At 46.6% G+C, this 24478-nt stretch overlaps 1 protein-coding gene across 2 annotated transcripts in view; it reads right to left on the bottom strand.

The window, feature by feature from the left end:
- Window positions 1–1620: 1620 nt before the first annotated feature.
- Daglb (diacylglycerol lipase beta) overlaps window positions 1621–24478 on the bottom strand; it is a 39807-nt gene continuing 16949 nt past the window's right edge. The window contains exons 7-15 of one of the 2 annotated variants that reach the window (XM_031338636.1): window positions 21202–21328; window positions 18243–18326; window positions 15360–15437; window positions 11126–11206; window positions 10722–10849; window positions 4876–4944; window positions 4722–4794; window positions 2678–2925; window positions 1621–2588 (exon numbers count right to left, since the gene is read on the bottom strand). In XM_031338636.1, the coding sequence (XP_031194496.1) occupies window positions 2396–2588; window positions 2678–2925; window positions 4722–4794; window positions 4876–4944; window positions 10722–10849; window positions 11126–11206; window positions 15360–15437; window positions 18243–18326; window positions 21202–21328 (1081 nt within the window). In that variant the 3' untranslated portion in view covers window positions 1621–2395. The remainder of the gene's footprint in view (window positions 2589–2677; window positions 2926–4721; window positions 4795–4875; window positions 4945–10721; window positions 10850–11125; window positions 11207–15359; window positions 15438–18242; window positions 18327–21201; window positions 21329–24478) is intronic. The other variant, XM_031338637.1, reaches the window with a different exon arrangement.

The following is a 24478-nucleotide window of genomic DNA, read 5'->3' as shown; positions in this document are numbered from 1 at the left end:
CATTGATCTTTTGCTAATGCAGTTAGCAGTATGTTTTGCATGTATGACTTAATAAATCCTTGAATCATACAACTGCTTGTGTTTTTGGAACTTAACTCTTGGTGTGTTTGCCTCACTTCAAAACCCTGGATCGCTGGGAATGTGCTTTTCACACTGGAGGGATGAAGGGGGGTGCCACCTTCAGGGAATAGGGTAGGTGAGCCCACAGCCACACTTGGGTGGGGTTGGTTTGATCACTCTTGTTGAGCTGTTGTAGGTGCTTATGTGGGGATCCCCACAGTGGGGTATATTTGCCTGAGCATGTGTCTTTGCAGTGTGTGTGCCAGGATTGAGTGCTAAAGATGGGGGAAGCTGAACTGCAGGACTTAGCAGGGTGGACCACATCTCAACCACTGTTACATGGCCAGTTAGGATTAGCGTCATTGGTGATTCTTGTACTTTCAATCTTTAAATAAAACATGCACATTTCTCTGTAGGATATAGACCAGGCTAGCCTCAAACCCCTTAGTGTTCTAAAATTTGTACCACCATTTCCCAGTCTAAATTCTGACATGCACCTTCACCACAATGTTCAGCCACGGCTTTTGATCCACTGAGGGAGCCCCTTATTGACCCCTCTCCAGCTGATTTAAACCCAGGTCCTCACATTTGTATGACACTTACTAGCCAAGCCATCTCTTGTTAAAAAATATCTTAAGATTTCATCAGCTGGGTGGTGGTGGCACACGTCTTTAATCCCAGCATTTGGGAGGCAGAGGCTACACAGAGAAACCCTGTCTCAAAAAAAAAAAAAAAAAATTCATCAGTTTGCATTTTGCTAGGTCTCAGGATCATGTGACCATCAAGTCTTTATACCCTACGTAACTCCAGGGCCTACACAATGTGACAAACTGTCTCTGAGGGCTTTCACCTTAAATCTATGTTCCTGGGATTTCCCTTCAGATTTCTTTTTTTTTTTTTTGGTTTTGGTTTTGGTTTTTTTCGAGTCAGGGTTTCTCTGTGTGTAGCCTTGGCTGTCCTGGCACTCACTCTGTAGACCAGGCTGGCCTCAAACTCAGAAATCCACCTGCCTCTGCCTCCCAAGTGCTGGGATTAAAGGCGTGCGCCACCACTGCTCAGCTCCCTTCAGATTTCTGACCACTGTTATTTTTGTGGTTATTCTGGTTGGCCTAGAACTCTGTGTTGAGCAGGCTGTGCATGAACTCACAGAGAACGGTCTGGCTCTGCTCTGAATGCTGGGACTAAAGTGTTTATTAATAGATTGTGTATGGTCCCCTTCCATCTTACTTGCCCCCTTCTGGAGTAGTTGGGACCTCCAGTGCCCCCATCTGAGTGGTGGAGATGACAGCCCCAAGTCACTACCACACTTGGCTTTTTGTTTCCTGGATTTTTTTTTTTTTCCAAATTGTAATCTGTGCTTGGTGAATTCTGTAATGTATGCAGTTCTTAGTAACCAGAGTGACAAGACAACTTGGTTTAGAGTGGGAAAGCAAAAACTCACTACCCCTGGGTACAGTGGTACATGCTTGTAATCCCAGCATCCTGGCTGACACAGGGAAATGGCACATTAGAACTCAGCAAGTTCCTGGCTCCCAGGAATACACACCTTCCTTGCAGGCACTTGATGGTATACCAACTATTTTTTATTTTTTTTTTAAATTCCCCTGAGCCTACCACCTGGCTCAGAGGTAGGATAATGTGAGAATTAAGCATACATAAGAGTTAGTGACCAGCTCATGTATACATGAGGGAGAAGCTGCAGTGCCGGGCTCCGAAGCAGCTCAGGCTGTCCTAGCGACCCCGGAAAAATGCAGGTAAATATAAAGTGCACATCTGTTGTCTTAAAGTTCAGACTCATGTAAACAGCAGGATGGGATCCTGTCAGGAGTGGGGGCACTGCAGACCCTGAGGGTCTTCAGATGTAGACTTCTTAGGTGGCTTGTGCCATGGGCTGGTCTACAAGTCCCAACACCTATGAATGTTCCCAACTCTGGATCCTGTTAATACTGTGGTTAAAAATGGTTCCATAGGCCAGGCAGTGGTGGCCCATGCTGTTAGTCCTAACACTCAGATGTAGAGGCAGGCAGTTCTGAATTTGAGGCCAGCCTGGTCTCCAGGGTGAGTTCCAGGACAGCCAGGGCTACACAAAGAAACCCCGTCTTGGAAAACCAAAACAAAAAAGAAAAAGAAAAGTTTGTATAAATTGTATGGTCATATTGGTGTCCATTTTTGCCAGGACCCCTCAGGTTACTGTTGATGGACAGATAGCATACCAGCCTCACAGAAGCCACTCACAGTCAATCAGTCCTAAGAAAAAGACAAAAAAACAAAAACAACAAAAGAACCTCCCAGAATATGCAAGTCCATTGTGCTGGTCAGTGTCCAGTGGAGCTGACTAAAGTACTTGAGGGCCACCTTGCCCTGGGCAGGAGACACAGGCTGTTCTGTCAGCAACCACTCTGTCCAGGGCCCGAGTCACGATGTCAGGCATGTGGTCAGTCACCATCTTTGGGCCTATGAGGATCTTACTGAATTCTGCTTCATGTGCCCACCTCGCTCTGTACTGGGCAGCAGAACAGCAGCCGAACCTTGGACAGAAGAGAGCATCCGTTAGTGAGGCTGAGGTTGGGGTCAGTCACCTGCAGTGCGTGGGCATGACTCGTGTGGCCATACTCACCTCCCTGAGCCACCCTCCTCTTCCAGGTGGATGATTCTGCCAGGTGGGTACAGAGTGGGGTACTTGGTGGGGGAGTCCAGTGGGGAGTCGCTGGAGCAGTAGCCTGGGGAGCACCGTGTTAGAAGAGTCTGCTCTCCAAGAAGAGGCTGAGTCAGGGCTCCCTGACTGCCCTCATCCAGTTCAGTTGGAAAGTCATCAGGGCTTCCTCCAAAGAGTCCGTACCAACAGCCATGCAGCAAGATCTTGTACTGAAAGGCGAGACCCAAGGACTACGTTGGTCCTTCGCACTGGGTGACAGCCTCAGGGCGCAGCCTGTTCTACCACAACCATCATACTTGGAGCAGTAGCCACAACCCAAATCATATGTGTATTGAAAAAAAAATATATATGACGTGTGTGTGCTAGAGATCCCACAGCTAAGACGTATACATACTAAGACTATACTCTATCACTGGGCTAGCTGCACTACAGGAGACAGGTGCTACTTTCTAAAAACTATTATCAAGAAAGCCTTGAATTCCATCCTTAGCACCATATAAAACCAGGTGTGGTAGTGCACACCTATAATTCAGCACTTGGGAGGTAGAGGTAGACGTTCGTGGTCAACAGCTATACAGTTCAGGGCCAGCCCAGGATACCTGAGACAGTGATGGCCTTTAATCTCAGTACTCAGGAGGTAGGGGCAGGCTGATCTCTGAGTTCCAGTCTATCCTCTACAGCGTGAAGTCCAAGACAGCCAGTGCTACACAGAGAAACCTTGTCTCAAAACACAGGAAAAACAAACAAAACAAAAAACCTTAGGTGGTAAGAAGCGAATATTAACTTTTCTGGCTAGCAACAGCGGTTTTTGAAGGGCAGAGAATAAGAGCACTACAGCCGAGATGCAGGCGAAACGCTTGGGCGGAGTGTTCTGAATACTGTCAAAACTCCCTTGGATACTGATGTCGTCTTTAGAATATTGGGTTTTAATCACATTTATTTTATGTGTTTCTGTGGTTGGCGTGGCACATGTGTGCAGTGGAGGTGGAGGGTCAGAGGACAAACTGTGGGACCTGGCTGTCTCCTCCACCCCCTAGGTTCCAAGGACTGTCCTTAGACTGGGGTTTGGTGCCACACAGCTTACCCACTAGGCTGTCTCACCGGGCCTTCCTCCCTCACTTTTTGAAACTACCCCAATGGCAATAAAACTGGGGACTCATGCATGCTAGGCAACTGATCTACTACTGAGCACTAGCCCCGCCCCCTCCTTAGCTTCCTTTTCCTCCGCCCAGCCTCACATTTTTGGCACTCCTACCTCAGTCTCCCAGGTGCTGGGATTATAGGCCAACGCTAACTGTTGCTCTGCCTCATGGCTATCAGCCTCTATTGGCTAATGTACTTTCTCCCTTTTCCTGTGGGTGTGGGTTTGAACCTAGCGTCTCTTGAATTCTAAAGAAGTGTTCTACCACTGAGTACACTCCCAAGCCTCTGCCATTAAAACTTTTTATTACGGTTTTTTTGTTTTTTTTTTTTTGGTTTTTTGAGACAGGGTTTCTCTGTGTAGCCCTGGCTGTCCTGGAACTCACTTTGTAGATCAGGCTGGCCTCGAACTCAGAAATCCACCTGCCTCTGCCTCCCAAGTGCTGGGATTAAAGGCGTGCACGACCACCGCCCGGCTACGTTTTTCTTTTTTAAAGTTATTTGTATGTGGTTGGAGATGAAGATTGGAGGGAGGTTCTCCCCCGACCATGAGGACTGAATGCTGGTCAGACAGTTCAGCAAGCAAGCTGGCCCTAGAACCTCTCATAGTCTGGATGTATAAGCCTTTGTCCAAGCCTTGGAGCACCGTCACTGAAGCCCTGGGAAGACAGTCACAGCAGGTTGGGCAGCAGTATTTCCCTGCTGTCATTCTGCATCTCAGAGAGAATCTTACACAAAGATCTGTTCATAGGGCAGAAGACACAGAGGGAGCAGGAAGTGTGCTGGGCCAACAGGCTGCGGCTGTGAGCTGCTCCGCCTGCCTGTGTGGTCCTCCTGCACGTCCCCTCCTGGCTTGAGCACTTACCTTCGGCTTATTGCAGTTAGCGATCACTCGCAGGATCCTCCTCTTGAGATCCTCCATGTTGGCCACACTTAACCTGTTAGGCAGAGAGCAGAGTGAGCTCAGCACTGGGGTTGACAAGGGCCCTGACCCCATGGGCCAACCGAGGCACACCGACCTGGGGATCACATCCATTCCTAGGATAAGCGACACAACAAAGTCCTTGGAGTATTCGTAAAGTGATTTGCTGGAATTCAAACAAGAGACAAGTTAGTCTAGGTTCTGCTGCTTCAGAGGGACAATAAAACAGCAGCCAGCGCAAAGTCAAAGCCACAAGCAGGCCCGGATGGCACACTCTACCAAGGTGCCCTAGCAATATATAAGCAGGCAGAGGCAAGAGGCTAGCCATTGCAATGTGCACCAGCAAGGCCAGGCTGGTTCCAGGTGGTGGCACAGGCTGGCTCAGGGTGGTGGTGCAGGCCACTCAGGAACGTGAGGCACAAAGACCGGCCTACCAGGGCTAGACTGAATTCAAGGCCAGCCTGTGCTCTTATCTAGCATTTAAACAGTAGAGAGAGGAGGACTGAGAATTGGGACCAGCCTGGGCTACATTAAGAAACTATCTAGAGATCGTTAAAACATAAACATGTAGGTAAAAATATAAAGGCAAGTGTCACCTAAGAGTGTGTGCTTCTGGTGTAGAGGGCTCTTGGAGAGAGTGAGAGCCGGGACACTGTGTTGACTCTGAATTAGAAAACAAAGTCAAGTAACACCAGAAGCCAGCCCTCCAATCAAGCTCGCAACTCCGGTTCCAAACTGGACAGGCTTCTATTCTGGGCAAACCTATAGGAGCAGCACTCACGAAGCTGAGCTGGGAAGATCATCAAGACTCTGAGCCTAGCCTAAGCTCCATAATGAGATCCAGGCCAGGCTGGGCTACACTGTAAGACCTGGTCTCAAACCAAAACCAAGCACCCCACACTATTTCTGCATCTCTTTTTCTTGTGTGAATTATACCTCAACACAAGCAGAGACTTGTGTTTCTGAGTTTCTGACCTTTGTTGGTCACTCAGCTAAGCAGTGCAGAAGGCACTGAAACCCACTTCCCATCTGTCAGCCTCTGATGCAATCTAGCCAGCGCGTGACTGTTACCGCTAACACTGCAGAGAGACTGTAAAGTCTGGCTTCAATGTGGCCAGCAGGAAGCATATAGGGCTAAAAAAACCCATCCACTCTGAATCAAGTCTGATCCTCAGTGAGCACTACCATTTCCTTTTTTTTTTTTTAAAGATTTATTATTATATATAAGCACACTGTAGCTGTCTTCAGACACACCAGAAGAGGGTGTCAGATCCCATTACAGATGGTTGTGAGCCACCATGTGGTTGCTGGGATTTGAAGTCAGGACCTTCGGAAGAGCAGTCAATGCTCTTAACCATGGAGCTATCTCTCCAGCCCTCCTTTCTTTTTTTAGGATTTACGTGTGTATGCATGTGTGAACATGTGTGGATGTGAACACTCATATGGTTGGCCACAGAGACCGGGAGAGAGTGTCCGACCCTTGAGAGTTCGGGTAGTTGAGAGCATCTGAACTCTGGTCCTCACGGGTCAGCAGGCGCTCCCAACCCTGAGCCATCTCTCTGCCCTCCTACCATTTTCTGTGTAATACAAACCATGTAGGTGGGACACAGTCTGGGGTGAATGTGTATTGTGGACAGGAGCACAGTCACATTAAGGACCCAACATTCAGACCCACAGGTATAGGAGTGTTGACAGTGTGCAGAAAAGTGTCAGCCACAGCTTCCTCTTCCTGGATGACTATCCCTCCCATCCCCCACTGAGACACATTGCCCTCCCACTCTGAGCAGTATGTGATAAACCTGCCTTCTCATTCAAGTTAGATGATAAATGTGCTGTCAGGTCTGCTGGTGCATCCCCATCAGGGTGCATGGCCACTCAACCCCAGCCTTGCTGGACATGCTTCCATTGTTTCTTATTCTCCATTGCCCCTATCAAGTGAAAGCTCTGCAGGTCATGGCAAGAAACACATTCCCCAACATAAAGGAAAATAAGCTGGAGCCAGAATGTGACGAGCTCTTCTCAACAAATTACCTGGTTTCTTATAGAAATAAAGGAAAGCTGGATGCAGTGCTGTGCACCTGCTGTCCCAGTGCTCCTACTGTGAGATGGTGCACCTGCAGTCCTAGTGCTCCTACTGTGCGATGGGAGGCAGAGGCCTGACAATCAGGACAAACAGGAAACTTTCTGGCTGGCTAGCCTGGACTACTCAGTGCAGCAGAAACAGGAGACCTTGTTTCAAAACAAGCTGGAAGGAGAACTGACTTCTGAAGGTCATCTCCTGACCTCCACATGCAACGCCATGGTGTGCACACCTGCACGCAAAGTCTTACAGTAGTAAGAATGTTTTGAATGGAGTTCTGAGGAAAAGAATCAAGAAGATAGTTATAAGGCAAATCTGCCAAATCTGAGGTAAGAAATGACACTTGGGTCTTTATGCAGACAAACTGGGAAATGTTAGGAATCAACTGGGAAAATGTGATCAGCTATTAGATATCCAGAAATTATTTAAGAATTTAAAATCTCAGTCTGGGAGCTGGGTACAGTGGCATGCCTTTAATCCCAGTACCAGGGAGGCAGAGGCAGGTGGATCTCTGGTCTAGAGAGAGAGTCCTAGGACAGTCAGGGGCTGTTACACAAAGAAACTCTTGTTTCGAAACAAAACAAAACAGCTACTACAAAACTCTGTCTTGGGGCTGGAGAAGTGGCTCAGCAATTAAGAGTACTGGCTGTTCTTCCAGAGAACCTGGGTTCAATTCCCAGCATCCACATGGCAGCTCATAACTATCTCTAACTCCAGTTCCAGGGGATCCAACACCCCCACACAGACATACAGGCAAAACACCAATGATCACAAAACAAAAATAAATTATATTTTAAAGCTCTATCTTTAGCTACATTACTTACAGGTGCAACGGCATGTCTTAGGCTTGCTTCAAAGCTAGTTTTTGAGTGTGCATGCTTGTGTGTACAGGCGCTGTGCTGGAGATAAGGGAGACATATAAACATCTATGTATGATAGATGGTTAGAGCGGATTAAATTGAAGTTTACAAACTATGCTATACTTTGTCTTCTCCCTTTTCGGAATGGTACTCCTTATAATTCCCAGACTTGAACAAAAGGAAAGGTCTTTTGCCAGGGATATTTATATTTATTTATGTGAGTATACTGTGCACAACTTTAATTCCAGCACTCAGGAGGCAGAGGCAGAGTGATGTCTATGAGCTCAAGGCCAGCAAGGGCTGTATACTGAGAGGAACAAAAATCAAACCAAAACAAGGGATCTTGGTTGCAGTATATTTGATCACACTGTGAACTCCAAGATTGTGTTATTTATTGAAAACCCCCTATTTCTAGTTGTGGTGTGGCTCAGCCCTTAGCATATACCTTTAATTCCTTTGGCTGGAATATAGACACACCCTTAGTACATATCTTTAATATCAAACAATGAAGGATAAGTCAGTTTGTAGACAGAAGCACCATGTTTGAAAGTGATGTCTGAGTGGCAGAAAAAGTAATGAATCAGAGACAGATCTGACAGAATAGGATAGGCCTAACTCTCACAAGAAGGGGAAGCTATTTAAGAGAGCAGGGCAGACAGAAAGAAAAAGAGGAGGCAGTTTTATCTGGAGAGTTTTAAAGAGAACAAACTAGACACAAGTGAATGAGAAGGAGCTAGAAGATTAGAACAGACTGTCAGAGTTAGTCGGAGGCCAAGCAGAACAATTCAGTCAGAGGCTGAGAGAGAAGCCAGATTGAATCAGTCAGCTTGGAGAAGAGTTTGAGCCAAAAAGTTGACCAGCTAGCCAGAGTTCAGAAAGAACTAGAAAGCTTATTCAGCAGTAAGTCTCAGAGGCTAAAAACATTCTAGGCCTAGATAAGATCCTACAGAGGCTAGAAGCTTCCAGGACGAGGCCTAGGTTAGCAGACTGATGCAGTAAGCCTCCCAGACAACAATTACTACAGGAGAATAGAAGATACTTTTTTAGATCTTTGATTTGTTTTCTGTGTTTTTCAAACATTCTGATAGATCTGTAGTATTTTGTTTTGACTATTTATTTATTTATTTTTAAAGATTTATTTATTTATATGTGAGTATACTGTTGCTGTCTTCAGATACACCAGAAGAAGGAATAGATCTCATTACAGATGGTTGCAAACCATCATGTGGTTGCTGGGAATTGAACTCAGGAACTTTAGAAGAGCAGCCTCTTCCTTACCCGATGAGCCATCTCTCTAGCCAACTTCTCTACATTTTAATTATTTTTAGATTTATTTTTTTTTTAGTCTTTTGTTGTTGTTGTGGCAAATCTCTTATAATCAATGCAAAAGTTTACATAGCATAGTCCAGTCAACATGCCCAATCAGCTAGGAAAAAAGAGTTTTCAAACTCATAAAAATAAATAAAGGCCCTGTTTATTGAGTCTGTAGAATGTGCACTGCCTTTGTGAAGCCTACATATGTGATGGACTGGGTGATGGTGACCGCCACGTGTCACTGAAGGACCATCAAGAAAAACAAGTACAGAGCTGTGATTGGGGGAGGTGGCAAGGAACAGGGGAGGTTCACAAAAGGGCTCAGCAGCAAAACACTAGCTGCTTAGCTTTCATGATCTGAGTTCAATCCCGGGAACCCAGAGAGTGGAAGAGGAGAGCCGACTCCCCCAAATCATCCTCCACACATGACGCATCAGCGCGCGCACACACACACACACACACACACACACACACACGCACACGCACACGCACACGCACACACGCACACACGTCCATGTTCATACAAAGAAATGCCATTTAAACTAAAAGAAAAAAAGAAAGAAAGAAAGAGAGAAAGAAAGAAAGAAAGAAAGAAAGAAAGAAAGAAAGAAAGAAAGAAAGGAAGGAAGGAAGAAAGGAAGGAAGGAAGGAAGGAAGAAAGGGAAGGAAAGAAAAGAAAAGACTGAGGCCAGAGAGAGGTTCAGTGGTTAAGAGTGTTCACTGCTCTTGCAGAGAACCCAGCATCACTTTAGGTGACTCCAGCTCTGGAGCTCCAGCTGCCAGGGACGAATGCTCTCCTCTGGTTTCCATGGACACTCTCACATATGTAGGACACACTTATACAGACATACATATAATTTTTTTTCTTTAAGTGTTATTGAGAATTGAACCCAGGACCTCACACACAGTAGACAGGTGCTTTAACCATTAAGCTATATCTCCAGTCCTAAAATAAATGTCTTAAAAAACAACAACAACAACAAAACATTAGAGGCTGAAGAGATGACTTGACAGTTAAGAGCACATGCTGCTCTTCCGGAGGACCCGAGCTCGGTTCCCAGCACCCAGGTCGGGCAGCTCATAACTGTCTGCAACTCAAGCTCCAGGGGCTTCCAATGCCTCTGTCCTTTATAGGTACCTGCACACATGTGCACACACACATGTAATTACAAAACTCTTAAAAAAAATAAAAAAGGAAAAAAGAAAAAAACAAAAGCTAGAATTCCATCATTTAGCCAGGATCATAATCCCAGCTACTACGGAGGCTGAGGCACAAGGATCAGTGTCTCCCTCAGCTTCTTATCAAGTTCCAGGCCAGCCTGGCTATTTAAGAAATTGAATCTATTGGGCAGACAGACTATAAACCTCTGGCTTCTAGAGTACATGCAACACAGGCATCCCTATCATGTCTGATTTAGTCTGCCTTCAGCTACGTAGTATTTCTTTTCCTTTATGACGTCAACCCCACTCATACCCTATAATCCTCCTGCCTCAGCTTCTTGAGCGCTGGGATGACAGGCATGCTCTACTCAGGCTCCATGCATGCTAGGTGAGCATTCGACCAACTGGGCCACAGCTCAGCACTACACTGTCCTTTAAAACACACATCTGAGAAGGAGATATAGTTACATTATGTAAATCAAAGACGAGCAGTTGCCCGACTTGTCCTGCAGGAGATGGAAGCCTTACCTCAGCAGCCCCCTGGGCGGGGAGAAGGCATAAGCACGGACTTGTGGGTAGGCCCTCCGGAGCATGATGGCTAACAGGGCCGCAGCGCCAGCTCCCAGGCTGTGCCCCACCAGAACAAGCTGGTACTCCTAGGGACAGAAGGCAGAGGGAGTTGAGGCATGGAAGAAAGGAGATGGAACATGATAGGAACAGAAAATAGAAAATGAACAATTGGGCTAGAGAGATGGTTCAGTGGTTAAGAGCACTGACTGGTCCTGAGTTCAATTCCCAGGAACCACAAGGTGGCTCATGACCATCTGTAATGGGACCTGATGCCCTCTTCTGATGTGTCTGAAAACAGCTACAATGTACTCATAAACATTAAATGAATGAATGAATGAATCTTTAAAAAAAGAAAATCTCACCGGAGCGACACTGAAGGCTTGGCTCAGAATCCCATCATTGATCAGTCTGCGGTGAATGTATCTGGCTGCTTGAGCAATTCCCTGGAGATACAGATAGGGTGGGTCAGCATGGCTCAGAAGCCAGGTCTCTGGCCTTGCTGTTCGCTGATACATCTTGGCCTGTGGTCCAGAGGCTGGCTGCCATGAAAGGCGTGCTCTGATCTACCTAAGTGAATAGTGGTACCAGGAACACCCGTCTCCACAGCAGGCATATCTGTGTAGTTAGTTTTGTGTACCAGTCCATAGAACACCTGACTGAATTGTCTTAAGGACTGAGGGCTGAACCTGGGGCGCTTGCGTATCTGGGCAAGCAACCTACCAGACACTTTAGAAATTATCTTTATGGACCGGAGAAATGGACCAGTGATTAAAGGTGCTTCTATCAGAGCACCAGGGTTCAGTTCCTAGCACCTACATTAGGCACCTACAGTCACCCTGAAGCCCAGTTTCGAGGGCTCTGTCACTCCACTTCTGACCTTCATGGGCATGTGTGCACATACACAAACACACACATATATATATATGTCTTCTAAAAAGTCTTTTTTTTTTTTTTGAGATGGTTTCTAAATTGCCTAGTCTGGCTCTTAACATTTGGCATGTAACCCAGCCAGGCCTTGTACTTTTTGTGTATGTGTGCTGTGTGTGTAGATGTGTGGGTTCCATTGTCTGTGTGTGCATGTGAGGCTAGAGGTCAACTCTGGGTAGCTTCCTCTATTGAACTCCACCTTATATTTTGAGACCCACTGACCCTGAAGCCTGCTATACTGGCTGGCCAGTGAGCCTCTGGGATTTGCCTGTCTCCACTCTCTACCTCCCCATTACTCCGACCTGGGGTTACACGCCCAGCTTCTCACATGGGTGCTGGGAATCCAAGCTCCTTCTGCTTGCATGGCAAGCTCTTCACACTGGTTCATCCTCCCAGCCCCAGGCCTTTGGATCCTCCTGCCTCAGTCTCCCAAGTACTGTACCACCATGCCTAGATGACCTTTCTTTTTATAAAGATATTAAAGCACACTGTTTAGGAAGAGCCACATCAGGACAGGGAGTAAAGGTTCCTGCTGTTGAGTCTGACAACATGAATTCTATTCTTGGGACCCAAATGATAGCGAGAACCGACTCCTTGTTATTCTCTGGCATGCATATTGTGCTAAACATGTACCCTCAACACAACACACACACACACACACACACACACACACACACACACACACACTTAAAATACCCAGTTTTGAGTTGTAAGAGGTAAGTCCACGCTCAAATTGAAAGGTCACAAACCAAAGCAAGCAGAGGGGGCTAAGAAGGCTGTTTATTGGTGTTTTGACCTTTCAAACCACAGCTGATAGATAAAGAGAATATTTTCAGAGTGGGGCACACTTACAGGTCATGTGGTAACAAAAGACCTCCAAACAGTGGTCTCGGGGCTCTGGCTTTGTGGGCTTATTCTTATGTTGGAAAGGTAGATGCTGCAATGTATCCTTCACCACATGAGGTTGATGGGTATACAATAGAATCAAAAAGAATTGTTTCCAGAGGGTTCTGTTACAGTTTGCAGCAATTCTCAACCTGTGGGCTATGACCTCTTTGGGAGAACACATATCAACTATCCTGCAATATCAGATATATACACAGTTTTATATATGTGTGTGTGTATATACATACTATATATGTGTGTATACATATATACACACACATAAATATATTTTGAGGATATGTTTTGAGACAGGGTTTCTCTGTGTGACTCTGGCTGTCCTGGCACTCAAGAGCTCTGTCTGCCTCTGCCTCCCGAGTGCTGAGATCATAGGTGTGTGCCACCACCATTCATCTGCTTATCAGATATTTACATTATCATTCTTTACAGTAGCAAAATTATAGTTATGAAGTAACAACAAAATAATTTTATGGTTGGGGTCACCACAGCGTGAGGAAGTGTATTAGAGGGTCACAGCATTAGGAAGGTTGAGAACCACTGTGTTAAACCTGGTTGCCCATTCAGTAGCAAACCCAACTTTACTAGTCATTTTAACAAAGATATGTAAGAATATAAGAAACTACTTTGGGGGATAGAGAGGTAGCTCAGAGGTTCAGAGCATTTGCTACTCTTGTAGAGAAACCAGGTTCATTCCCAACTCCTGTAATATGTGGTCACAACTGTCTGTAACTCCAATTCCAAGGGATATGATGGATATGATGCCCTCTTCTGGAGTCTATGGTCATTGCAAATACATGGTACCTATACAAATAAGCAGGCACAAACACACACAGAAGTAAAAATGGTTTTTAAAAAGACACTATTTTGAGAACTATAGCAAGATTGAGTTATAAAAGATAGGCAGAGTGGAAAAAAGGATTAATTAATTAATTAATTAATTAATTTATAGGAGACCTGCTTTTGTAGCCCAAGCTAGCCTCAAACTCACTGCCAGTAGCCGAGGATGACCCTGAGCTGCTGAGTCTCCTGACTCAGCCTCTTTAGTGCTGCGGTGACAGGTATGCAGCCCCACTCCCAGTTTATTTGATGCTGGGCATCGAATCCAGGGCTTTATGCACGCTAATCAAATGCTCTGCTGACTGAGCCACACTCCTAGCCCTGCTTCAGTAAGTTTTGATGATGAGGAACGGTTACTAACACGGTTGTTCAAAATAACATACCACTAATGGGTGCAGCTCCGAAGAAGGCTTTTATCTCATCTCTCTCCCCCTGCAACCCCTGCCCCGTGTGTGTGTGTGTGTGTGTGTGTGTGTGTGTGTGTGTGTGTGTGTGCTCACACTTGCCTCAGCATGCATCTGCAGGTCTGAGGACACCTACAGCCTAGGGTGGTTTGGTTCTTGCCTCTTATTTTCCTGTTTGCCCGTCTCTATGCTGGGCTAGCTGGCCCTAGAGGATTCTGGGGATTCTCCTGCCTCCATCTTCCCAGAGCTGGGACTACAGGTACCCTCCCCCCTTGTTTAAGCTGGGCTGGCCAGTCAGCGCACCCCCTCGAAACCAGCCTGCCTCCACCACCCAGTGCTGACATTACAGACACACACTGCCATCCACCTAGTGCTGACATTACAGACACACACTGCCATCCACCTAGTGCTGACATTACAGACACACACTGCCATCCACCCAGGGCTGACATTACAGACACACACTGCCATCCACCCAGGGCTGACATTACAGACACACACTGCCATGCCCGGATGCTATACATGCGTGCTGGAGATCCAAAGTCAGATTCTCACGCTTCCTTGGCAAGCACTTGGCCCCATTCCAATAAACTGATTAAATACCCCATCTAGGTTTAGTGAGAGACCCCATCTCAAAAAATAAGGTGGGAAGCAATTGACAAAGACATCCAGCATCAACCTCTGACCTTTACATGTGAACCTGCCCATACAAAGGAGTACACACACACACACACACACACACACACACACACACACACAAAGACAAATACTGGAAGAAGCAACGCCACAAGGGGAGGGAGTAGTAGAGATATTACCAGAGCTGGGGGTGGGGCCGTTAGTGTTTAATAAGCCAACATCAGTGTTCATCAAAAATTAGGGTACAGATAGAAGAGATGGGCACACAACATTGTACAAACACATGATGGCTCTGAACTGAACCCTCGAATGGTTAAAATGATAAATGTCATCTATCCATCACCCATTGGTCTAACCACTCACCCATCCATTCATCTATCACCCATGCAAATATCTTCCCATCCATCCTATGATTTTTGAGGTGATGAAAGAAAAGTCTCACTACATAGCTCACCTGACAATGGCCTGGACCTTTCTGTGTAGCAAAAACCAGCCAAAAATTCATGGCCCTCCCACCTAAGACTCTCCAGGTCTAGAGTTATTATATTCATTTTTACCAACATTTAAAAGCATCACACCCACACACACACACACACACCCCCCCCCCACACACACCACTTGAGGTGGGTTTTCCCTCCTCCCAGGAGGGACTCTACTCCAACCACCCCCACAGAACAGGAAGAGAGAAACAGAGAAGTAGGCTCTGGCCACATGCACAGAGAACTTGTGGGAAGTGAGCTGTCCGGCCTGTGCAGCCCATGAGGCTGGGGCCTTCACCTCATTCTGCTGCTGCAGCACATCTGAGCATATCTGATTGACATTCCATCCTCCCTGGCTCCAGCCACATTACTCCACCTTTTTGAAATGGCCCCTCTCAAAACAAGCATACCTTGTGGGCCACACAGTCCTGTAGCTCAATACCCAGCTCCAGGTTCTCACTCTCTGCAGACAGGTCGGTCAGGACGTCCTGTGAATGTGGAGACAGCAAGGTCAGTCTGTGGAGCTACAGAGCTGGTGGTGAAGGCTGCATGTGCTGGGGCTGATGGCCTGGCCTCTGGCTCCCAGGACATTCCAAAGAAGTTGTTCTTAACCTACGGTTCAAGACCCCTTGGGGGAGGGGTCAAATGACCCAGTGACATGGGTCACCTGAGAGTATTGGAAAACAGATATTTAAATTACCATTCATAATGGTAGCAAAATTATAGTAGTAGTGAAGATAGTTTTATGGTTGGGGGTCACCACAACATAAGGAACTGTATTAATGGGGCGCAACATTAGGAAGGTTGTGAATCACTGCTCTGAAGAATGGCAGACAGTGAGGTCAGACTTCTGAGAGAACTGTCACCCAGTCTCTGCAGAGAACACAGGTGAAGCAGGAAGCTGGCTGGGCATCAGGCAGGAACGGTGGTGGGGGAAGGGAAGGGGGTGGTAGGGTGGTGGTGGTGATCATCCTGAAGCACCTCTGTCCTGCAGCACCATCATCTAAAGACCTTTCTAGCCTAGAGCAAACCCCACTCCTGTCCTCAGAAGCCCACACGCAGTGCTCACTAAACAAAGGTGCTCTCAGGACAGATGGGCTGAGTAGCGGCCAGACCCGAGGGAGCAAGTGCCTGGGGACAAGCGCCTCCTGGGGTCCACGCTGCTTTAAATTGTGTTTGTGACAGGGTCTCACCATGTGGCCCAGGCTACCTTTGAATCCTTCCTGCTCCTGCCTCCCACTTGGGATTACAGGCATATGCCACCATGTTGTGCTTACCCCTACATGATAAAAAAGCCCCTTCGCCTATCCACGGAGGACACCAGGCACACTACTTAGTGCTGTGTGTACAGAGTGGCACTAGGAAGAAGTGGCCGGGCAGGTCACAGAGCATCACCAGCTGATGGGAAGCGAGTACCCCCTTCCTCCAGAAAGCTGAGTGCATTGAGGGTTTCCGGAGGAGGACAGGAAGAGCCGAGCCTCTGCACAGCATAAGGGACAGACGGGAACAGGGTGTGTTGGGAACCTGCTTTTAATTGCAGCATTTGGGGACACTAGGGAGCTATACAGGAAGGCCTGTCTGACTGGGATGAGAGCAGAGATGGGGACTGAGAGGCCAGGAAACCTTTCTCTCATTGCAGGGGACCAACTGGTCAGAACAAGGGCTGGGCAAGAATTCCAAGCCAGAGAGCTTGGGGCTGCGAGATTTAAGATGGTGAACCAAGCGAGGAGGGATGGGTAATACTAAGGACTGAGTCAGGGCCTTGCACACAGTAGGGTAAGCTCTCTCTTGAGTCCCAGCCTCCAACAGGAAGATGCTAGGCAGGTCTTTTCTTAGTCTAGGTCTTAGTATGTAGGTAGCCTTGGATGGCCTGGAACTCCCTGTGTAGACCTGCCTGCCTTTGCCTCCCAAGGGCTGGAATTAAAATTGTGGCACAGATATCCACCCTCCTACCCACATTATTATTATTATTATTATTATTATTATTATTATTATTATTATTACTACTATTATATTATTATGTGGTGTATGGGTGCTTTGTTTACAGAAAAGGGTGCTGGATCCCCTGGAAATGGAGTTACAGATGGTTATGAGCTACTATTAGGTGCTGGGGGATCGAACTCAGATCTAAAAGAACAGCCAGTGCTCACCTAGGGCTGAGCCATCTCTCTGGCCCTGTTTTATACTGATACAGAGTCTAAGTTGCTTAGGCTAGTCCTGAACGTGAGACTTTCTGTTTCGGCCTCCGAAGTATCTGTGACTATAGGCCCATCTTGCTTACTCAGCAGTAACACTGGTCCTTTCTGGGTAAGCAAAGAACCAGGAAGTGAGAGGAAGGGGTGGCAGTGAAGCAACCATAAAGCGGATGCTGAAAGAGGGAAGAAGCTGGAGGTAAAGAGGCCTGGGTGGGCAAGGGGCTCAATGCACCCCAAGAAGAGCCAGCATATGGGGACCGGAGGAAGGGAGCGCCTGCAGAGAACCCCCAAAACAAACTTGACAGTCTATGACTTTTTAATCTGTGTGCGTACTGTGCATGTGTGTCATGGAGCAGGTATGGTGGCTGGATCAGAGAATGCGCAGATGTCAGCTTCCATCTCCCAGGGTCTCCTGCTGGCAGGTGTACACACCAGGCGCTCTGGCCCTTGGCATTCCAGACAGACTTCTGTTTCATCTCCCATTTTGCTGAGATCAGACACGCTAAGGCCTCTGGACTGTATGTGGGTTCTGGGGATTGTACACAGGTCCTCGACCTTCCCCTCAGAATACTTTACCACTGAGTCATCTCCCCAGCTGGCCCTGCCTTCTTTTTAAAATTCCATCTATGTAGCCCAAGCAGGACTCAAACTTGCAATCTTCCGGCCTCAGCTTCCAGAGTGGTGGGATTACAGGAGTGTACCACCATACATGGCTCTGTGTCTTCTGATGCAAGACTGGTCTTGCTGATCCATATGGCCTTGGATGCAGAAATTAGAGGGTGGGCTACCTAGGGTTAGGGCTCATCTAGGCAGGAGGCAAATCCATCCCATGAGCCTGTATCGGAATGTGCTGGCACCTCTGCTGCCAAACAGCTAGTGTTAAGAGGAAACCATCTCCCCTTGTTTCAAGTCAGTGTTTCACAACCCATGCTTCCAACCACTCGCTTCCTGATTTCACACTTCCCTGGGTTACCTCATAGGCAGTGGCTTTCTCCATCCCTAACAGAAGCTTTCCTTAGCTCTGAGCACCCTATTGTGCCTAACTCCCTGCTCCACCCAGTGCCCAGGTCTGAATCTGTCAAGCACACGCAGCATTACCTGGAGAGACATGGTCCCTCTCACAGCGACCACAACAGACTCCTTCCTGTGATCCAGAACCACTATGAAGGGCAGCTCATACACCTGGAAGACAAGAAACCAGCACGAGGCTGCACTCACAGGCAAACAGAGCAACATCAGCTACAGAGAAACCTGGTTTTCTCTGGTGCCAATGACCGGCTTGGGCATCCATGTAGTGGGTAAACTGAGGCAGGCAGCCATTAGGGGTCAGTGCTTAGAGCTACTGATGGGGTGGATCCAGATACCTACAGGGGTTGCTGCCAGAGGCAGCCAGCAATTAGAGAAGTTACTCAGCAGACTGCTCTCTGAGGGAACAAAGCTTAATTTACTGGGGCTGGCACTCCCTGGGGTCAGCAGGAAAACTATGAACTCTTTTAACTCTTTGGGGCCAGTGAGAAAGAGAAGGAATGAGAGAAAACCACACACACACACACACACACATACACACACACACACACACACATAATCTCTCTCTCTCTCTTTCTCTCTGAGTGGACAAAACAAAAAGCAGAGTCCAACAACTTTATACATAGAAATACACATGTACATGCATACATTTATACACATATATATGCATACATACATATGTACAGACCTATAGACAAACATATACACATTCACATATAAAATGGCAGAGCAAAGTTCCAGCAGGCGGGCGCCAAGCATTTACACATACACATGCATACATATACACACACAACTGGTGGATGAAGCTCCAACACACACCCAGACAAGCGTTAACATATACACATACATACACATAGTTGATGGATGGACGCAACAGTGTTGCAGCCCCCATTCACCCAAACATTTATACACATAGTTGATGGACGGAAGAAAGGATCTTCCAACCTTCCACTCACAAACTTTAAATCCTCAGAATGCGTATCTACTCTTCAGCAGATCTTAATAATCCTATCAGGAAGCTGAGGGCAAAAATGGCTATAAGAAATCAACCATCAGCAGTCCAGCCTCAGGGAGAGTCACGTCAGCCAGGGCTGCCACTGTTCTTGTTCGCTGACCTTAAAAGGTCCCTAGCATGACTAATAAGAGTGCATCTTTCTGAACTATAAATTGTTTCCTAAGATTTTCTACATCAGAGCCAGTAATAAAAACATCTCAACCTAGCTTCACTTAACAATTTAATTTTTCCAAATGTTTTCATTGCTGACATTCTCCATCTCTAAGTTCTTCTCTAGGGTAGTGATAGAATCATTAATCTGCTCCAGCAGCAGTGCCTGAAAGAGAGCAAGCACCATTACTGTGAGGGACAGAGATACTGCCCAGCGAGGGACTGGAAGCCCCCTTAGAGTTTTCACATAACTCTTAGATTAAGAGGGAAGTGAGGGCAGCAAGCAGAGCAGAACTCCACAACACCATAAAGTCCTCAGAACACACGCGGTCCTTGGGGCTGTGTCACACCAAGGCTCACCCACGTGGCTGTGGTAACCAGTGGGCTGCATTCCATGGGTCCTAAAGCCATCTGTCGTTCCTCCTGCATGGCCCCTGGCACTCTGACTGGCATCTCTCACTATTCTCCTGCCTCAGCCTCTCAAGCATTGGGATTATGGTATGCCACACCACCATACTTGGCAACTTCAGGAGTTATGTGTGTGTGTGCATGTGTGGGTCAAGGCATGTGTGAAGAAATTAGAAGACAACTTGAGGAAGGTCATTCTCCTTCTACTGTGTAGATCCCAGGAACTGAACATGGGTCCTCAGCTGTGGAGGCAGATACCTTTACGCACTGAGCCACCTCACCAGCCCAACTATAAATATAAAACTCTTCCTAAAAGTTCTGCCAAAAGACTCTGGGGACCACAAAATCTGAAAACAATTACACACCACCAGCCGAGGTTACAGAGGTTAGCCGCACAAAAGAGGTTAGACAGCAACTAAGCAATGCGAACCACAGACTTTGAATCGGGTAGGTAAGCGTGTGTGTGTGTGTGTGTGTGTGTGTGTGTGTGTGTGTGTGTGTATGTGTGTGCACGCACGCATGCGTGTATGTATGTGTGACTTCTATGAAGAAAAACCCACTCCAGGCCTTGATGAGGCTGAGGTAGAAGGACGACTTTATGCCTACTTGGGTCACAGATTAAATTCCAGGCTGGCACGGGCAACTTAATGAGACCATGCTAACAGTAAAAAGTAAAAAGGCTGGGAATTAGCAAGATGGTTCAGTAAGTAAGACACTGATAAGCCTGATAATCTGGGTTCAATCCACAGGACCTGTATGCACACATGCATGAATGCATGTGCATGCATGTGTACAAGCGTGTGCGCACACACACACACATACACACATAAACACATCAATAATAAAGATAGGGTTTTTTTTTTGTTTTTGTTTTTTGGTTTTTCAAGACAGGATTTCTCTGTGTAATCCTGGCTGCCCTGGAACTCACTTTGTAGACCTGGCTGGCCTCAAACTCAGAAATCCGCCTGCCTCTGCCTCCCAAGTGCCGGGATTAAAGGCAAGATAGTTTTTAATAAGAGCTAGGAATGGCCGGGCAGGTGGTGGCGCACACCTTTAATCCCAGCACTTGGGAGGCGGATTTCTGAGTTCGAGGCCAGCCTGGTCTACAGAGAGAGTACCAGGACAGCCAGGACTACACAGAGAAATTCTGTCTTGAAAAACCAAAAGAGCTAGGAATGTAGCTCACTGGTAGAGTGCTTACCTAGCTTGTGTAAGGCCCTAGTTGAAGTCCCAGCAACAGACACACACACAGGCACAGACATACATGCACAGACATACACAAACACACACACAAACATACACAAACACACAGACACACATACACACACACTGACTCATGCACAGACACACACAAACGTGCACACATGCACTCACATACACACAAACACCCCCACTCTCACCACCAGACCTCACAGGACTCTAGGACCCATATCTAGAGCACCCTGTTTGGGACAATACCTTGTCATGGAAGCTTATGTGGATGAAGTCCCTGTACTGCAGCCCTGTGGTCTTCAGGATTGAGGCGAAGTGGCAGTTGTGCTGGTCACCTTCCACTGCATCGTACTCTATGTCTCTGCCCCTGCAACTACAGGGAACATAAAGAAGTGACTGTGGTACTGTGCCCTCCACCGCACAGTGACCCCACCATGCACAGTGACCCCACTGTAGGACTTATCTAGAAAACTCAGGAGAGGAAGGCTGACCTCATTCTAAGACATTCTAAGAAAACCATTTTTCTTTGACATTCTAGCAAAACCATTTTTCTCGAGTAACGGGATGGAATCCCTGGATCTTGCACACGAGACAAATGCTTTTTCACTGAGCTACTACAGTCTAGATATTCATTCATTCATTCATTCATCTTTTGTCTATATGTGTCTGCACGCGTGTTTGTGTGTGCAATCACACATGCATGGGCATGGGATTTGCTACTCTGAAATTCTTTCTGCGTTAATTCCTCTGAGACAGAGTGTCTTGCTGAACTTTCACACGTGCTGTGGCATGCATGGACCCACAACATCACATGCATACATTAATAATAAAGAAAAAATTTTAAAATTTCCAGTAGAAATGCAGGAAGGGGCCCCACATGGTGGCACATGCCTGTAGCCCTAGCTCTTGGGAGGTGGAGACAGGAAAATCATAGAAGTCACACATACATACACGCACACACACACACACATGCTTACCTACCCGATTCAAAGTCTGTGGTTCGAATTGCTTAGTTGCTGTCTAACCTCTTTTGTGTGGCTAACCTCTGTAACCTCTGCTGGTGGTATGTAATTGTTTTCAGATTTTGTGGTCCCCAGAGTCTTTTGGCAGAACTTGTAGGAAGAGTTTGGCTACATGAGGCCCCGTCTCAAAACTACCAAAAATCAAGTAGCCAGGGGAGTGCTCAGAAAGTGACACGGACCACCCTGTAGAGCCAGGTCGGGACACGTGAATACCAAATACTAATTATAGAAACAACAGTGGCTGTAATGGAAGTAAGAAGCATGTGTTGGAACTGATACCAAAGAACAGGCAATCATAAACTTCCTGTACAGCAGGGGAAATGAGGATTTGAGAAAAACAGCAAGTTTCCACCCACTCTAGTCTAGTCATGACTGACTGACTTACACAAGAACAAAGGGATGCCAAACCTGGACTTGGTGGCTGAGAACTCAGCTTAATGCTAAGATACTCACCAGCATGTACGGCCCTAGATTCTACCAGAAAAAAGGGGGGGGGGAGGTAGGTTGGTAGGTGGTTTAGTGAATAAAGAACACTTTCTGTGCAAGCAGGAGGATCAGAGTTCAAATCTGCATGGAACCCCGTCAGGTGTAGCCATGAGTATGCATGTAACCGAGCACCATGAGGTGATGGAGTGGAGACAGGAGATAGCTGGGGCTGCTGGCCAAAAGCTTAGCTCCAGGTAGAATGAGAAAGATACCCTATCCCATGAAAATAAAGTGGCGAGAAGAACAGCAGGACAGTGGCGTCCTCCTCTGGACTCTGAGCACACACATGCACATGCGTGTGCGCGCACACACACACTCAGATATACCCCAGTCTCATCTATCACACACATGCATATTATTGGGTCAACAGAAAGAATTCAAATACAAGTTACAATCATAGATAAAGTTCCTAGCCAGGCAGTGGTGGCACATGCCTTTGGGAGGCAGAGGCAGGTGGATCTCTGAGTTCGAGGCCAGCCTGGTCTACAGAGTGAATTCCAGGGCTATACAGAGAGATCCTGTCTCGAAAAAACAACAACAACAAAAAAGGTAAAGATAAAGTTCCTGATTTTTACAATTTTACTGCAATGAGTATTATGAGAACATCCAGGCAAGCCGTTAAAAGATAAAGAAGCATGAGATGGCAAGATGGCTCACCGGGAAAGATACTTGCCACCAAGCCTGGTGATCTGAGTTCGATTCCCAGGACCCATTCAGTGTGTGACAGCATAATCTCTTGAAAATCCCTCTTACCTTCAGAGATTGAGCATTTTCTAAGACCAAGATCTAATCAAGTCAATAATATGTCCTGAGATCATTTAAAACATGTCTTTAACCTGCTGTCCTACTGTGTACTTAGCCTGGTTAAGTTTAACCTGCCCTTAAAAGAACAATGTAACTGACCTTAATATGCTGTGTTCTTCCCACATAATCACCTTCTAACCTATGATAAATGCACAGGTCCTCTTTGGTTTGGTTTGGTTTTTTGGGACAGGGTTAGAACTTGTTCTGTAGACCAGGCTGGCTTCAAACTCACAGAGATCTGCTTGCCTCTGCCTCCAAGTGCTAGTTAAAGGTGTGCATCACCACCATCTGACCTGCATAATTCCACTCTTGAACTATTTACTCTTCCATAGCCCAATCCAAAATAATGTGTGTGTGTATGTATATATATGTGCGCGCACGTGTGCACACTCACCCACACTTTGGTAATCATTTGCTGGAGCAGCCAACAGGCTGAGAGTGACCTTAGGCAAGGACTATGACATGAATGTTGGGAGCAACGTGGAGACAGGTTGATAACATTTGTGTGTGGTTCTGAGTGCTGTTCTGGGTCAGTAAAGTAACTGTTTCCCTTGTCAAACTCAGCTAAAGACTTCCATAGAAGAAACCCCTCACCCTTTCCCCTGCCCATGTTTTTCATGTTTGTCAATAAATGAAGCAAAGCTTAGGGACAGATAGGCCACACAGACAGAGAACAGACAAAGACCAGATGCACAACAGACAGGCCATAAACTATAGAATGCAGACACACAGAAGACTCAGGAGGGAAGTGGACAATCACATCTGGGCTAGCTCTTGGCTCACTATTCCAAAGGGAAGTCTTTTCTTTTCATTCTTTATGTGACATCGATGTAACAGTGTCAGGAGAGAAGGCGTCTTTTATCTTCCACATCTGCACCCCCCCCCACACACACACACATCAAACAAACAAATGTAACTAATTATAAATAGCTTTTTACAAAAGTTCCAAGTGCCAGGTGTGGCAGTGTCTGCTAATAATTCTAGCACCTGGGAGGCAGAGGAAGTCTTCTTGGTGAGTTCAAGGCCAGCCTGGTCTACATATCAAGTTTCTCTCAGCCAGGCAGGGGCTATATAGTAAAACCTTATATCAGAAGAGAAAAATTTTTTAAAAGAGATAAAGTATGACATCTAGATAACTCAGGACATAGTGAGTCACAGGTCTAGACAGTCCTAGATAGAGAATTTAGGACTTTTTTTTTTTTTTTTTTTTT

The sequence above is a fragment of the Mastomys coucha genome, unplaced genomic scaffold, assembly GCF_008632895.1.
Source record: "Mastomys coucha isolate ucsf_1 unplaced genomic scaffold, UCSF_Mcou_1 pScaffold22, whole genome shotgun sequence".
Lineage (NCBI taxonomy): Eukaryota > Metazoa > Chordata > Mammalia > Rodentia > Muridae > Mastomys > Mastomys coucha.
The sequence above is the reverse complement of the archived record's forward strand: the minus strand, read 5'-3'. Positions and strand labels throughout refer to the sequence as shown.